The sequence below is a fragment of the Lepisma saccharinum genome, chromosome 13 (genome assembly GCF_977018435.1).
Source record: "Lepisma saccharinum chromosome 13, izLepSacc3.1, whole genome shotgun sequence".
NCBI lineage: Eukaryota > Metazoa > Arthropoda > Insecta > Zygentoma > Lepismatidae > Lepisma > Lepisma saccharinum.
This window is the reverse complement of record NC_139241.1, coordinates 1,475,894-1,490,450: the sequence shown is the minus strand read 5'-3', so window position 1 is coordinate 1,490,450 and position 14,557 is coordinate 1,475,894. Positions and strand designations below refer to the sequence as shown.

The window sequence follows — 14,557 nt, the reverse complement described above, 5'->3', positions numbered from 1 at the left end:
TTATTGTGAGCCACAATGTACAAATTTTACCTTCACTAAAAGCTCTGTTTTAAGAAAGAAAAGAAACAACACCTATTTCATCTCTACGACAATTAGTTCTCAAGCTACGATTTCTTTTGCACTTTGTGGCATTTTTGAAAAGGTGCAGACTTCAACGGGAATACAGGCATGCGAGGGTCCGTCGAATAAAGGTTAAGTATTGGCTTGTCTTTCTAGGCACACCTGTTGCGAGAGTTATTCTACATTGAGGAGTATTTTCAGTCTATACAACATAAGCAGACGTTATCCATGCAAGAAATGGTTATTTCTGCACTTACCATCATTCTGACTCCCCGACTGGCCCCAAGAACTGCTTGTCTGGTTGCTAACTTCTTCGCTCCAATCTTGAATGGGCTCTGTGGCATCAAATCCACTCTTATCCCCTGCCCCGGAATCATCATTCTCGTACGATGACGTCACCTGGGAATTTGAGGGCGACACATTCTGCTGACTCGATACACTGGAAGCAGGCTGCTGTGCCGAAAATGCTGAAGGTTGTTGCTGCGATTGCGATCCATATCCTGCATGAACCTGCTGTTGCGACTGACTGCTGTAACTCACCGAGGACACTTGTGTGGAATTGAAAGAACTGTTTTCGTACGGCCCAGACGCCAACTGACTCACATATTTCCCTTCATCCTGAGCTCTCGGCGGCAAAGCGTGCGTTGCTGGATTGCTACTTGGGTCACTCCCACCAACAGCCATGCCACCCGAGAAACTGGACTGCGCGAAGCCTGGTATGTGACCAGAGGCTTGGGAAGGGATCTGCGTCGCGAGACTCACCGACGAAGGTTGCACACTCTGTCTACTTGCGTCGCCAAACCCTTGGGGACCGGCAAGGTTGCTCGGCGCACCCGCCATGTTATTTGGCATAACATTGAAGTTTTGGTTCGTGAATGTCTGAGTCGGTATCGTCTGGTTGAATTCGGTGGCCGGTGCGGAATGCTGCTGGGGCTGCACGACTGGGGTGATCGCTCGTGGCGAACCAGGCTGCTGTTGAGGAGGCTGCTGCCCCGGAAACTGTGCAACCCCTGGCTGCACCAACCCCATGACGCCCAAGTCGACGTGGGGGGCTTCCATCTCCAGCTGAGACTCTTGCAAGAAGTTGAAATTCCCACTGACAGAACTTATCACTTCGTTCAAGGGGCGCTGCGGACTTGCAGGAAAGGGAGTCTGTGCGGAACCGGTGCTGAAGAATGAAGCTTCGTTCCCTGCAGGTGCAGCGGTGGGGAGCTGGGAGGGGACAGGCACTGAACCTAAAGCTGGAGCAGAACTTGGGCTTCCGCTGCTGATGCCTGTCATCTGCACATTTGCTGCATCTTCTGGAATAATGGCTGTGTTCTCAGACTGCTGCAGTGTTTCTTGAGCGTCACTGTAGTCCTCTTCTGGGCCGTCATCTTGCAAAGTCCCTGCATTCACATCCTCGAATGTCTCAATCTGCCAAGAAAATAATTAAAACTCTGGATGTAATACAAACGGGGGCGCCAAAAAAATGTATAAACACTAACAGCTGATAGCGGACATGCTTTTCTGACCTTTTCATGTTTCATCAATTTGAAATAATGGGTGAAGGCAGTCTAAGCTTTGAACAAAGAAAATATATCCTACAGTACTTCTGAAAGCTTGAAAACGAAGTTCAAATACAGTTTAGGGAAGAATTTCAAGCAGATTCACCTATGCAACTCATCAGTTTGATTTAAGCACACGTAACTCTTCAGAATGCAAACAAGAAACATTCCAGAATATAGTGGACATCAACGAGCCACAGAAAGCAAGAATTGTTGATGGAAATGTATTGCCAGAGTTCAAGAAAATCTGTGTGGCAAATGGGCAGTGATAAGGGAATTTCAAAAATCAAGCGTCTGTTGAATTTTGAGGCCTGGTAATGTAAGAGTTGCAATACAAGAAGAGCCCATGCTCTCAGTGCAGATGATGCGGAACGGAGAGTGCAGTTTTGTCAGTGATACTTGGCAAGATATGGCAAACAGATGGATTGAATGAAGAGCTTCAAAAGAACACCCACTGTCTACACCACACTTCACGCCACTCGACTTTTTGTACAGGGATACATGAAAAGATAAAAGTTTACTGCACAAAACTGGCAAAAGTGGATGAATCTAAGGCATCAAACGAGAATACATAAATTCGGAATGAAATTATTCTTGATGTAGGCGATTCCAGCAGTGCTGGACCAGAACGGTCATCAGTTTGATAACAGACATTGACAAGGAAGTCATTCATGTCTATAGATTACTTTAAATTTTGAAAATGAACCCCGTCTTAATAAACACTGATGTTATAATCATTCAAAATGTGTATACATTTTTTTGGCATCCCCTGTATATTGTCACAATTAAATTTTAAGTCAGGTCTACACAACACTTACAGGATCATGGTTGCAACAGTTTTTTCCCAGACATGTTTATCATGATTTTTGCTTTTGAAACTTGTGTTTTTCAATTAAACACACAGGTCTGTTAATTATGATGAATAATCACTTTCACCACCTTTTTTTTAAAAGCAAATTTCATTCTCGGCACACAAAACCACGAGAAAATTCAAAGTAAAGTAAAATTACAATCAGCATCAAACGTGAAATTCTACCAGTGTTATGATCTTGTGAAAAAAAATTTCTAATTCTTGCCATACAAAATTTAAATGTCGACAAGATGTGTAAAATAAAAGACTATAACCTTTCCGATAATTCTGATGGTATTGTCAACCTACGTTAGTTATCAATCAGTATAGTGAGACTCCCAACGTTTACTTTGATAGAGGCAAAAAGGTAAAGTTCCCCATGCATATACCGTACTTACGCATGTATAATGCGCACCCTGGTTTTTGATAGGGAAAAGTGACAAATAATGATATCTCGTATATATAATGCACAGTACAATCCAGGTTCAAGAAATGGCTTTCTCAGTTGTAGGTTGTAAAGCTGTTGCTATGCGGATCAACAGTGAATGGCATCATTCCTATTCAATGAGTCCTCTTGCTATGTGGACCAAGAGGAGAACGTAACATTACATTACATAGTGAACATTTGTAGCACATAGCCTTTAAACTTTTATAAGTGGTTTTGCTAATTTCCTCTTTACTTTTTCTAAAAAAAACTTCCAATATATATATATACTTTTTCTATGACTAACGAAACATTTATAGGAGGCACATTCAGGACCCTCAAACTAGCAGTTAGCAGCACAAGATTTCTTCCATTAAGGCATTCACACACTCCATGTGTGTCATATTATTTGGCCAGTAATACATTTTAATTATTATTTTCTTTTTCCTTATCTTTTCTTTCATCGAAATTACCAAAAATCAGAATGCTTCTTCATTTTGTGATGAGCTTGTTTCAACTGCATGCACATTAGTGTTGCCATCTTGAATGGGATACTGTTGCCCATATTCAGAAACTGCAGAATGCAAGCTTTACAATGATATATAACATGATAGGGTTCCGTAAACATTAAAAAAATTAATCCGTGCATAATACGCACCACACATACTGGGGGGCAAAAATTTTGGAACAAAGTGTGCACTATACATGAGTCAATACGGTAGTACCATGCCATGAATGCATATTTAGTGGGATTACTTGGAAAGGGTGGTCACTCTAGGACCAGGATAAAATTCAAGTAATTCCCAGTTTTCAAGGCGAACTTTCCAAAAATACAAGGGTAGAAGCAGATGTTATCTCCATTTCAACCTTACATATTACCACCTCTCTCAACCCACACAAATATATATACAATATAAAGGGTCTGTGAGATTCCAATGTATCCAAAAATTCTAATTCAATTCAAAGGTATATATATATATCTTTAAAATTTAAGATGCAGAGTTTACAGTTGAAATTTCACATACGCAGGCTCGAAATACATCTACAAACTAAAATCACAAGTGTTACGGGATATACTAATTGACGAAAAACTGTTAATTGAAAAGAACTTCACGCTCAAATTTACCTAATCAACTTCAAGATACTAGGTCTGGCAATTAAGTTCGCGAACTCGCCACCATTTAGAGCTGAAGGCAGCACTAAGATTTAGTAACCTTGGTATTTCAGTGTATCACAGCAGTGTTCGCGTTGACACATGGTGGATTTGGGCTCAGTGGCATGCATTGTTGTTTGTGCTTGTGTGTGTGCGCGGTCAGAAACATTTATTTATTTACGACTTTGTTCACATGGAGAAGTAGAGGCACCAATGCCTTCTGTTCCACTTAACCATATGATTAAAGAAAGAAAGGTTTTAAAAAGAATTATGAGAGATGTAGATTTAAATGCATGGGAGGCTTCATTCATTGCAGAAGAACACGAAGAAATTAAATAATGAGATTGGCAATATAGACTCACTGTGCCGTTCACAAATTGGTAAGCCACAATGTTTGAAATTTGATTCCAGAAGAGATCAAGAATCTTTGTAGAATTCTGCAACTGTTTGGGTCATTTTTGGCCTTTGCAAACAGTTGCAAAAAGTATAACAACTCAGCTACGAAAAATGATAGAAAGCTTATATTTTTCATAGATGAAACATACACATCCAAAGTTTATGAAAAAAAATATTTGAACTCTGTTACCGGTTTCCTCTTTTAGTTACAACTCTTTGCAAATTAGTTTTTCATATTTTTAAAAAAATGAGCCTCAATATATCTGGTGAGGGACCTAATAAAAACATATTTACAGCATAAAGAATACTACTCTACGAGAGGTACCTGTAAAAAAATTTTGAGATTGATAATCTATGGATAACAAGTTACAACAGGGGGAAGTTAGTCAAAAACAGGCAAATTTACATTATTAGTTCCAAAGATATATTAACTTTAATAAACTATCCTGTAATTAGAATTAATGTAATTATTAATTACATCATGCAAAAGCATAGTCACAACGGCTACAACTATTTAATTATAGGACATTCCATTGTTACGGGTGGAACAGACAGACTGCATTTTTTATATTAAAGTCCCTGTGCAATAAAATATCAAACTTAACACTGTTGATTAAACATAACTACCCTTAGAATACTTTCCAAGATTTAAAACTACAAGTGAAGAATTTTGTGTTGTGAGTGGGACAGACGGAACACTGTCAATTTACTTAATAAGAAATTTATTTTAATTCCTGTGAATTTTCAAATGATGAAAAATAAATTAATCAAAACAAAGATAGAAGGTAATTGACCTTTGAATATTCTATTGGAGTTGAGGAAGAAATGTAACAGTTAAAGGGGAAATTGTTTTTTGGTGTCGCAGGTGGGACACAATAGAACACAAAAGTTAATCAAAAAGTTAAAATAAATTAACAATATGTAAAATACCTTCTACCTCAATTATGTATATTTGAATTTTGCTTTTATGAGCTCCGGTAGTTCAGGTCTTAGGGCATCTGACTACCATGCGATACTCCCGAGATTCGATCCCTGGTGGGAAGAACCTCCTCCGGCTGTGATTAAGAAAGTGTGGGGCACTAACTTCCCACCACCTACACACCTTCATGGCATGGTGGAAAGCACAGGGAAGCATTTGTTCACTCACAAGATAGGATAAAGTTACAGCATTTCATTTTAAAATTGAGCAGAGCCCTGTGGCTGAGTGGTTAGCACATCGCACTGCGATGCCAAGGGTCCCAGGTTCAAATCTCATTCGGGCTTGGTTGTTTGTGAATGTCCATTCATCAATTTAATCATTTCATCACTCATCCCCATCTTCGCAAATTAGCCAAGAGGCACAAAACTAAGTAAAATAAACTAATCAATCAATTTTAAAATTGACATTCAACGGTACTTTAACATGGAATGCCCCCCTGTATTAAATAAAAACCTCACCTCTGGTTCAGCTTCTCCTTCGCCCGATTGGTCAAAATACCCACAGGAATAAATGCGATGCACGAGCTCTTTCAGCGTGTGGTATGTTGTTCCCACAACCTCTTTCTTCTTCCCATCCACTATGCTTGTAAGATGTTCTGCTGCTTTTGCAAGCTGTTCCTGGAATTAAAGAAATGTGTTATGCAAACACCTTGTTTTATGCAAGGATACATATGGTGGGACCTCAATTTTTTGATAGTTCTTATTTCAACAAAATTTGCATTTTTCATTTAGCACACTTTTCTGGCACACTTTCCTCGGGACCAAGGGTAGAAAAATGCAGGGTGCCTGGTCATCAGGGCACCTGAAACTTTTCACCCGATGCCAGAATTTTCCAATCCAGTTCCAATTTTTTTTTAAATAATTGAAGTTCAGTTAAGGAAATTTCCATTGATTTCAGAAATAGCGAGTACAGTACGTTTCTTTCAGTTCTTGTGTGTTACCCGTAGCATGTGTATCATTAAATCAGAATACTAAACATATTGTTATAAATGATTGCACTGTTGCTAGACAAATTTTAAAATCTCAATGATATGGTCGGCTATATATTACAATGTATTGCATAGTTATTTATGATGTTACGGTTAGAAATGCAACTCCAGCACAAGAATTATTTTTAGTTTTGACTATCCCTGAAAAAGCTTTTTCTTTTATTCCTTAACTTGTTGAAGGGATGTTCACAGTCTATTGTAAAATAAAATAAAATTAAAAAAAGTAGGTTACTCCATACAAAAACAAAAAAGAAAAAAAAAAGCATGTGGAATATTGAACCTGACCATCTTAGATTTGCATGAAATTTGTAGGAACTATGCAAGGAAATTCTACTTTATTTCAGCTACCAAGGCCAAATAGGGACAGTTACAGCCCACTTAAGATAGATAAATGGGCTCTGAAATGGGCATTCCCGCAAATTTTGACCTCGAATAATTATACAATTCCAAGGCAGATGAGACTCAAAATTTTATGAATTACGAAGTTCCATGCACACATTCAACTTCCCATGGAAATCTGAGATGGTCAGGTTGTGTCGATTTCGTACGGAATGACTATACCAAAAAGGAATTTACCTGGTACGAGGGAGCACCCTCTTCGGAGTCGGAACCATGTTTAGGAGATACAATATGGAAAAGATCATCCAAATGCTTTAGGTCGTCCTCAGTCAATTGCACTGCACCATTTCTGCCAGCCAGGAAGTCGTCCCTAACAATCTCCTGTCCCATATTTTGCAACACATCCTGCAAAAAAGAAGCTTTATGAGAGTCTTGACAACACAGGACAGGTCTAATTTTATATTTATACTGGTTGCCAGGTAAATTCTTAACCTTGGTACTTTTCATCGGATGAAAATGATTTCAGATGGAAGCTACATTTTATATGCCACGTATGTTAATTGCCCCTTAGGAAATGGGAGCCTCTGTTACGTGTTAGCCTCTTCACATGCCTGCTTTTCAAACTTTCTGACAAAAAAGTACATAAAGTTAAAAGTTATCCGTGCACGTTTGCATTTATGTCATGAGGCATACATGAGGGAAAGTCTATTTTGCGACTCAAAATGGTTCCTTAGCAACATGCCATAAAGGTGTCGTGGCGATCGAGCAGTATATGCTCGTGCGCAATAACTCGAACAACATGGTCGCTTCACTGTTGACTTGCACCATAGAAGAGCTAAGAAGTGTTGTTAGTTTTTTGTGGTCAGAGGGAGTGAAACCTTCTGAAATCTACAGCAGAATGAAGGTTTTGTACGGAGACAATTGTTTAAGTCAGGGGAGAGAGTATGAATGGGTGGAAAGATTTAAAAACTGAACATGAAATGACAGTGATGAACACTAAAGTGGGAGGCCAGTTTAAGTGGCAACCAGTAGTGGCTTTCTGCCTATTCGCACGTGCACATCCAAATAAATGTGCAAAGCATTTTTTTTTTTTTTAACTTATTCACTGAACACTATCTCCATCAAAACATCAAACATTCCCACACCCCATCGGCTTTGATTTACCAGCGCCTGCCGCTGAGTCACGTTCGCTACACACACAAGTCGCTGTTTCCTCGTTTCCCGCTGTTTGCAGCACACAAGAAAAGAGAACGGTTTCGCTCTTCTAGATCGCGCTATTATGGGCTAAACTCTCACTGCTAGTGCTGTATTCACGATACAGCAGTGCTGCAATCCCATTCCATTAGAGATTGTTTGGCGGAGTAGAGGCAGCACACACACCACCGTTAATAGACTTTTCTTTTTTGGAAAGGGGACATTTCTATGGTATCTTCGTCCACCCTGTTCCAAGCATGACAGGGGAAGAAAGAAGAGGGGATGACAACTGAAAGCGAAACGCGTGCTATAAACAATTTCTTGCATTGCCTTTGCTTGGCCAAAATAAACTGTCCTTGTGACGCTGTAGTCGAATTATCCACCCGCTCAGATTGGGGGGGGGGGGGGATGTGGATCAAGTCAGCTCTCTCCATTGTGTGGCAAAATTGTTACACTATCAAAAGTTCGTTCCTGTTTCATTGCAATGTGAGCATGAATATTTGGTGGGAAGTTAGCTACTCGTCCAATCGTGCAGCAACTGCAGTAATAAGACAGATAAGGTGTAAGGAAAGACAAATTATGAAGTAAGAAGAAGGATAGTGTGAACTGAGTGAGTACAATAATTTTCTTTAATATTTTTTATTTATTCTCTTGATTTCGCTTGAGTTTGTTGGTTTCGGCAGTCGGTGGTTAGAAATAAACAACTGATTTCCTGCATGTGGTCGTTGGATCGGCTACCTTGTTTGCAGGAATGGCTCTAGATAAAATTTTCCCCCTGGGTGAGATGGAATTTTGGCATCCCCTACTTTACACATTCCTCCAATATAAATCATAACCGTGTTATATATTTATGGTTTTAATGATGAAAAATAACAGCCTTATTTTAAAAATACTATAACGCTATTGAAGAACGTTTATTGTAGGTATGTGTTTATTTAATACCTACATAATGACATCAAAACAAGGATAATCTCTGAGCTTAGATGATTTTGCAATCTACTTATTAAGTTATTCAGCTGTAGCTTCAATTAATTCTTGTCAACAATTAATTCAACTCTTTTTAAAACAAATAGCCACACAGCCGGGAGAGGCATATAGAGGTTCGGATCCCTCTTTAAATTGTAGATCTTCTGTCTATTTGCTTTCTGTACATAAAGTGGACTAAAAAATAACTCACGTTTAGGATTTGGCTCTAATCAAGTAGTCACCTGATCCTGCCTGTTTCATGTATGCAAATTTAATTATTCATGTTCACATTTATCAGTGGAGCAAAGGGGACAGTCTTTACTAAATATTTTGCAAATCGACATAATATTGAATATTGTAGATCGGCATTTCTATGTTTATAGTGATTTTGTCAGGTTATTGAATGTTGAATTATCTATGCCCAATAACATAGTTCTTTTCGTGGTTGACTGAAAATTTGCCGCGGTATTTCAAATTTGTAAAAATTAACATTTCTTCTGAAATAAAACTCATTTTCATAGCTTCATTTTCAGTAAAAGGTGTTCATAATCTGGGTTACCAATACATTTAGCATCATTATGAACACACACACACAAAAGCGAGTATTTGAGATGGTTATAAAACACATCCTCTGGATGCGATGCTGACGTGCACACCCATAAAGTCAGATCACGAGCCACCACTGGTGGCAACTGAGGCAGTGAAACAGCAGACTGACCAGCAAATCTGTTAATTTTAAGTTAGTACCCTCTCTCCTGACTTAATCAATTGTCTCCGTACTGAACCTTCATTCTGCAGAAATGACAACTGTTACAATGTGGTGGTGATTTAGTTTGGAACAAGCTACATGCTAAAAGTTGTTTTTTATCTGCTCTACATACCATAAAAATCTCATGGTTGAAGTGAAACAGGTTACACTGATGCCCAGTCTAGGTTGAAAAGCTTCAACATATGCCTGTTGGCTCCTTTAAAAGTTCATTTCAATGGTTAACACATAAACTGCTCCAGAACACCGTGAAAATGGTGCAGAGACCAATAAATAGATTATGCGACACTAAATCAATGAAGAAGACAACTCGGTGTTGTACTTTGTATCCAACTGCATGTGTCAATCTTGTCATACACCCTTAATCAATTCTTTGTTTTGAGCCTGCAAATACTAAAATATATAAATCTAAGGTTGTACTACAGAAAGCCCTTTGAATAACCCACTAGCTTGGGTTACCTCTCAGACCTAAAAGGAATAATTGTACCTATATTTCCATTACATACCATCATTTGCCTGAAGTGACATGGGAAGAACCTCGAGAAGTCCACTGCGACATTGAAAGCAATTTCTTCGATTCCAGATAAGAAAGAATGGAAACTGCATGAAACATTTTTGGAATTGGAAAAAAGAAAATGGGAGAACAAACTGACTGCAAGGAAACTGCAGCAAATTCAAGAGTGCAAAGAGTCGACAAGGGCAGCGAACTAATAGAGCCTGTTACCTGAAGAATAAGAATTTCCTTGATCCTGTTCACTTCCTGTTGTGCCCGTTGCGCCTGTTCCTTCTTCTGCTGCTTCTTGAGTTGTTTTCCATTGTCAGCAGCGATAGAAGTCAACGTTTTCGAGAAGTCCCTTGCAAAATCCAATGTGTGTATCACCTCATCATACTTTGCAACTGCCACCAGCTGGTCCGCATTCAGTTCCTTGCCCTTCCTCTGTTCCTCTTTGTACGAGTCAAGTCGAGTCTGCAAGAAAAGATACAACCACCTTTATTTTTCTTTCAAGTGTGAACATTTCTACAAACAATTGAAAATAAATTACAATCTTCCCTACGGCATCTCAACATATCTGTATTACTTTTGTTCATAAAAACTAGGGATGGGACCGATTAATCGGTACTCTATCGGTATCGGCCGATATAGGCATATCGGTGTATCGGTAAAATTACAGATTATTTTACCAATCCGATATATTGATAAATATTTGATAGTTTAGTGCAAAATTCTGCCATTTTTGTTGTAATTTTTATGGATAATCTCCATGCCCTACTTTTTAAAAAAGTAAATTTCTAAGTATGCAATTTCTCTTGCACTGCAGTCACTTTGAAACACATTTTTAAGGAGGTCAATGAACCTTTCAGGTTCTTCAAGGACCATTTCCAATTTTATATCGGATCGGTAGAATATCGGTTATCGGTATCGGTAAATTTTATATTGGTACTTTATCGGTATCGGCCAAAATTTCATATCGTCCCATCCCTAATAAAAACATACATGTAATGTAAATAGGAAGCAAAATGCACTTGGTAGTCCTATCAGGTGCCATCTTTCAATGCGTGTTATTATACTCATGCCAGCAACAGTGTATAATTGGTTGGTAATGATTGTAATTACTTGTCCCTCTACAAACAAAAATATAATACAAAATTATTGTTTTTGTGGAGTTTTCGTGAATGATAAAATACAGGGTGGTGCATATTGTATCTACCAATTTGAGTTGGCAACACTGCCACAACACAAGTGCGGCATACTTACATCCATGGAGAGTAGGGAGTCAGGCAATTACTATACAGCGGAGGAACAATGAAGTTCGCCGTGCAGCTGTTGCAAAACACAGAGCATCAGATGTAGGTTAGACAGTGGAGAACCACGGGTAATGTGAAGTGTCAGTTGCCGTGAAATATGTGCTATTCCACAGGACATGTTGAGACGCAGGTCATGAAAGGCTTCCCACATCAACTCAAACAGTACACCCAAGTAGAAGTAGGATATTTAGAGGACGCTATTTTCAAAGTGTGCTGATGTCTGTATTGTAAATGTTATAACACCATTAAGCCTTGTTTCCATGATTATGAAAAACTAAATATGCTGACCAAGGCAGTAATTTATTTTATTAAAAACAAACTAAAACGTAACGTTTCAACCTTCTGGGAAGGTCTTCATCAGACTCTGTATCAAGTACAAAAGTAACAAGATACACAAAAAGGGCATTATATATACACAAACATTACTCCCTCCAGACTATTAAAAAGTTGTTAGGAACTTTCTAGCAGGTGGCTTTCACTTTCCAACTGTACTTTCACCTAAAAGGGTAAACATAATTACTTTCATATAGAATGTCTCACACTCTTTTTCCTTCATTTTTCTCCCTTCTCCTCTCCTCTTTCTCTCTTGTCCTTTCCACTCTTTCTAACACCTTCTTCCATTCTTTGTTTAACTTCAGTCCCCCATTCCAGTTCATTATGTCTTCACCTTTCTTCTCTCTTGGAAAGGACAAGAGAGAAAGAGGAGAGGTGAAGGGAGAAAAATGAAGGAAAAAGAGCGTGAGATATTCTATATGAAAGTAATTATGTTTACCCTTTTAGGTGAAAGTACAGTTGGAAAGTGAAAACCACCTGCTAGAAAGTTCCTAACAACTTTCTAATAGTCTGGAGGGAGTAATGTTTGTGTATATATCGTTACGTATCCCTCATTTTCATTTTCGAGTTACGTTTAGCTAAGCAGCCTGACAGGAAGTATAGGAAAGCGTTAACTTCAGCACCAGCTCAGCGAAAAGCATTCGCCAATATTTGCAAAGGAAAATTGATGACAGAGAAAAAGGGGAGGAGTTTTGATGAGGAGGAATGGAAGTGGGATCTGGCGCTAGGGAGACAGGGGGTTGGTCTTGGGTTTTGAAGAGAAGAGGAGAGTGGTTCTGGAGTAAGAAAAGGGAGTTTTGAGTTTTGGAGAGAGAAGAGTGAGTTTGGTTTTGAAGGAGATTCAGGCTGGATGCAGACTTTTAGAAACTTGTTTGGAAGTGGAGTGCAGCAATTTAAGAGGCGAACTTCAGCAAGCAAGTGAGAGTTACTTTAGAAATCCTTCTGTCCACGCTTCTAAAGAGAGACAGGTAATATACTTTTCTAATGCCATCCTTTGCCAATGCAGACTTAAGGTCATTGTAATCCAAATCTAGAGAGTTGCCATTCTATAAAGTGTTCTGTAAATTTAAGTTTATTCAGGTACCTCCTGCAGTTAGCAGATGCAGCCAAGCGAGAGCTTACGAGCTACCGCTAACCCCCAATAGAATAATTACTTTAATCTAAAAGGCTCCAGGTTTGATCCCCGAACCTTTCGAGGTTCACACACTCAGTAAAAGTGTGTCACAAGACGATATAATGCCCTTTTTGTGTATCTTGTTACTTTTGTACTTGATACAGAGTCTGATGAAGACCTTGCTAGAAGGTTGAAACGTTACGTTTTAGTTTATGTTTTTAATAAAATAAATTACTGCCTTGGTCAGCATATTGAGTTTTTCATGTCCATGTTATACACTGCATTAAATGCCTATGTGTATACACTAGACTCTCGCTAATCCGGTCATTCCTTGCACATATGGGTGCCGGATTCACGAAGTGCCGGATTATTGAGAGCGTCTGAAATTACATACTACTATGTAGTTTAAACACATAGGGACTATACAGGCTGTACTTTAAGTGTTTCCTTTTAGAAGCCATAGTATGTACTGAACTTTACTGTAAGAAAGTCACAATTTCAAGTACTGTATGTATGTATAGCATTGTTTGACATTTTTAGCTAACAACATTGTTGAACATGATAATTCATTGTTGTGCGCGTCATTTCCGCTTGAGTGACTACAGGCCGGATGTGGGCCAGACTACTGAGAGGGCAGACTATTGAGGGCCGGATTAGCGAGAGTCTAGTGTATTTTGACCTCATAACCATATAAAGTTACTACAAGCACTAGCAGTCTTTCAGTTTTCATTAAAGTTGGTAGATACAATATGCACCACTCTGAATGTGTGTGGCAATAATTGGTTATTAATTTTTATTAATGATTGCAATTTTTGTAATTATTATAATTGATAAATAACTGCACATATATAATCAACAAAGGAAGCAGTGATTCATTAACAAGTTAATTTCTTGAAGTTAAGTGATAAAAACAAAGGGTGGCCATGGTGGCTGTCGGTAGCGCGACTGACTACCATGCTAAAGGTCCCGGGTTCGATCCCCGGCCGGTTCAAATCTGGGAACCTTTCTAACGGAAGCGGCCCCGGCACACACCCAGCGTCGAATAACATGGGTACCTGGGGGAAACCCTGCCCTGGGGGTAAAGGCGGTCAGGGGCAGCACTCACGACCAGATCAAGGAAGTGTGGGGCGTTACCTGCACACCCCCTATACGCCTTCATGGCATGGTGCTAAGCACAGGGGAGCACTTTACCTTTTTTTAAGTGATAAAAAAAAGTGTGGGCCTCTGAGGCCCTCCCTCAGGTAAGTAAGTTTCTCGTATAGCACAAATAAGCTAGGGTTAACACCAGGTATAAAGTCATATTTAACACATACAGTGGACACTAATTTGAACTACAAGGGGGCATGAAAAAAATTTGAATTAACCCTTCTTTGGTATACATGTTCCAGAGGAATGTGGCGATCACACAAATGTCACTGTTTCAATTTTCGAATATCTTCTCACATTCATCATTTTAAAAATGGTTTATAAATATTTAGTGTGTAATATAGTATATTTAGTGCCTAATATACTGTATATCACAAATTAAAATTTTATCTTTTTTATTATACAAGGTGAGGCAGAAACAATTAGATGATTTAAATTTGGTGACATACCGACATCCTTGCATGTGGAGAGATGAAACCCACATCTCTAGGTAGAG

The 14,557-nt window shown here is 38.9% G+C and overlaps 1 protein-coding gene across 1 annotated transcript in view; it reads right to left on the bottom strand.

Annotated features, from left to right (window-relative positions):
- The window catches only part of LOC145997135 (uncharacterized), a 46,444-nt gene that overhangs the window by 17,207 nt on the left and 14,680 nt on the right, over positions 1-14,557 (bottom strand). Inside the window, exons 2-5 of the mRNA XM_083133772.1 lie at positions 10,387-10,629; positions 6,974-7,141; positions 5,868-6,026; positions 318-1,476 (exon numbers count right to left, since the gene is read on the bottom strand). Coding sequence (XP_082989898.1) covers positions 318-1,476; positions 5,868-6,026; positions 6,974-7,141; positions 10,387-10,629 — 1,729 coding nt within the window. The remainder of the gene's footprint in view (positions 1-317; positions 1,477-5,867; positions 6,027-6,973; positions 7,142-10,386; positions 10,630-14,557) is intronic.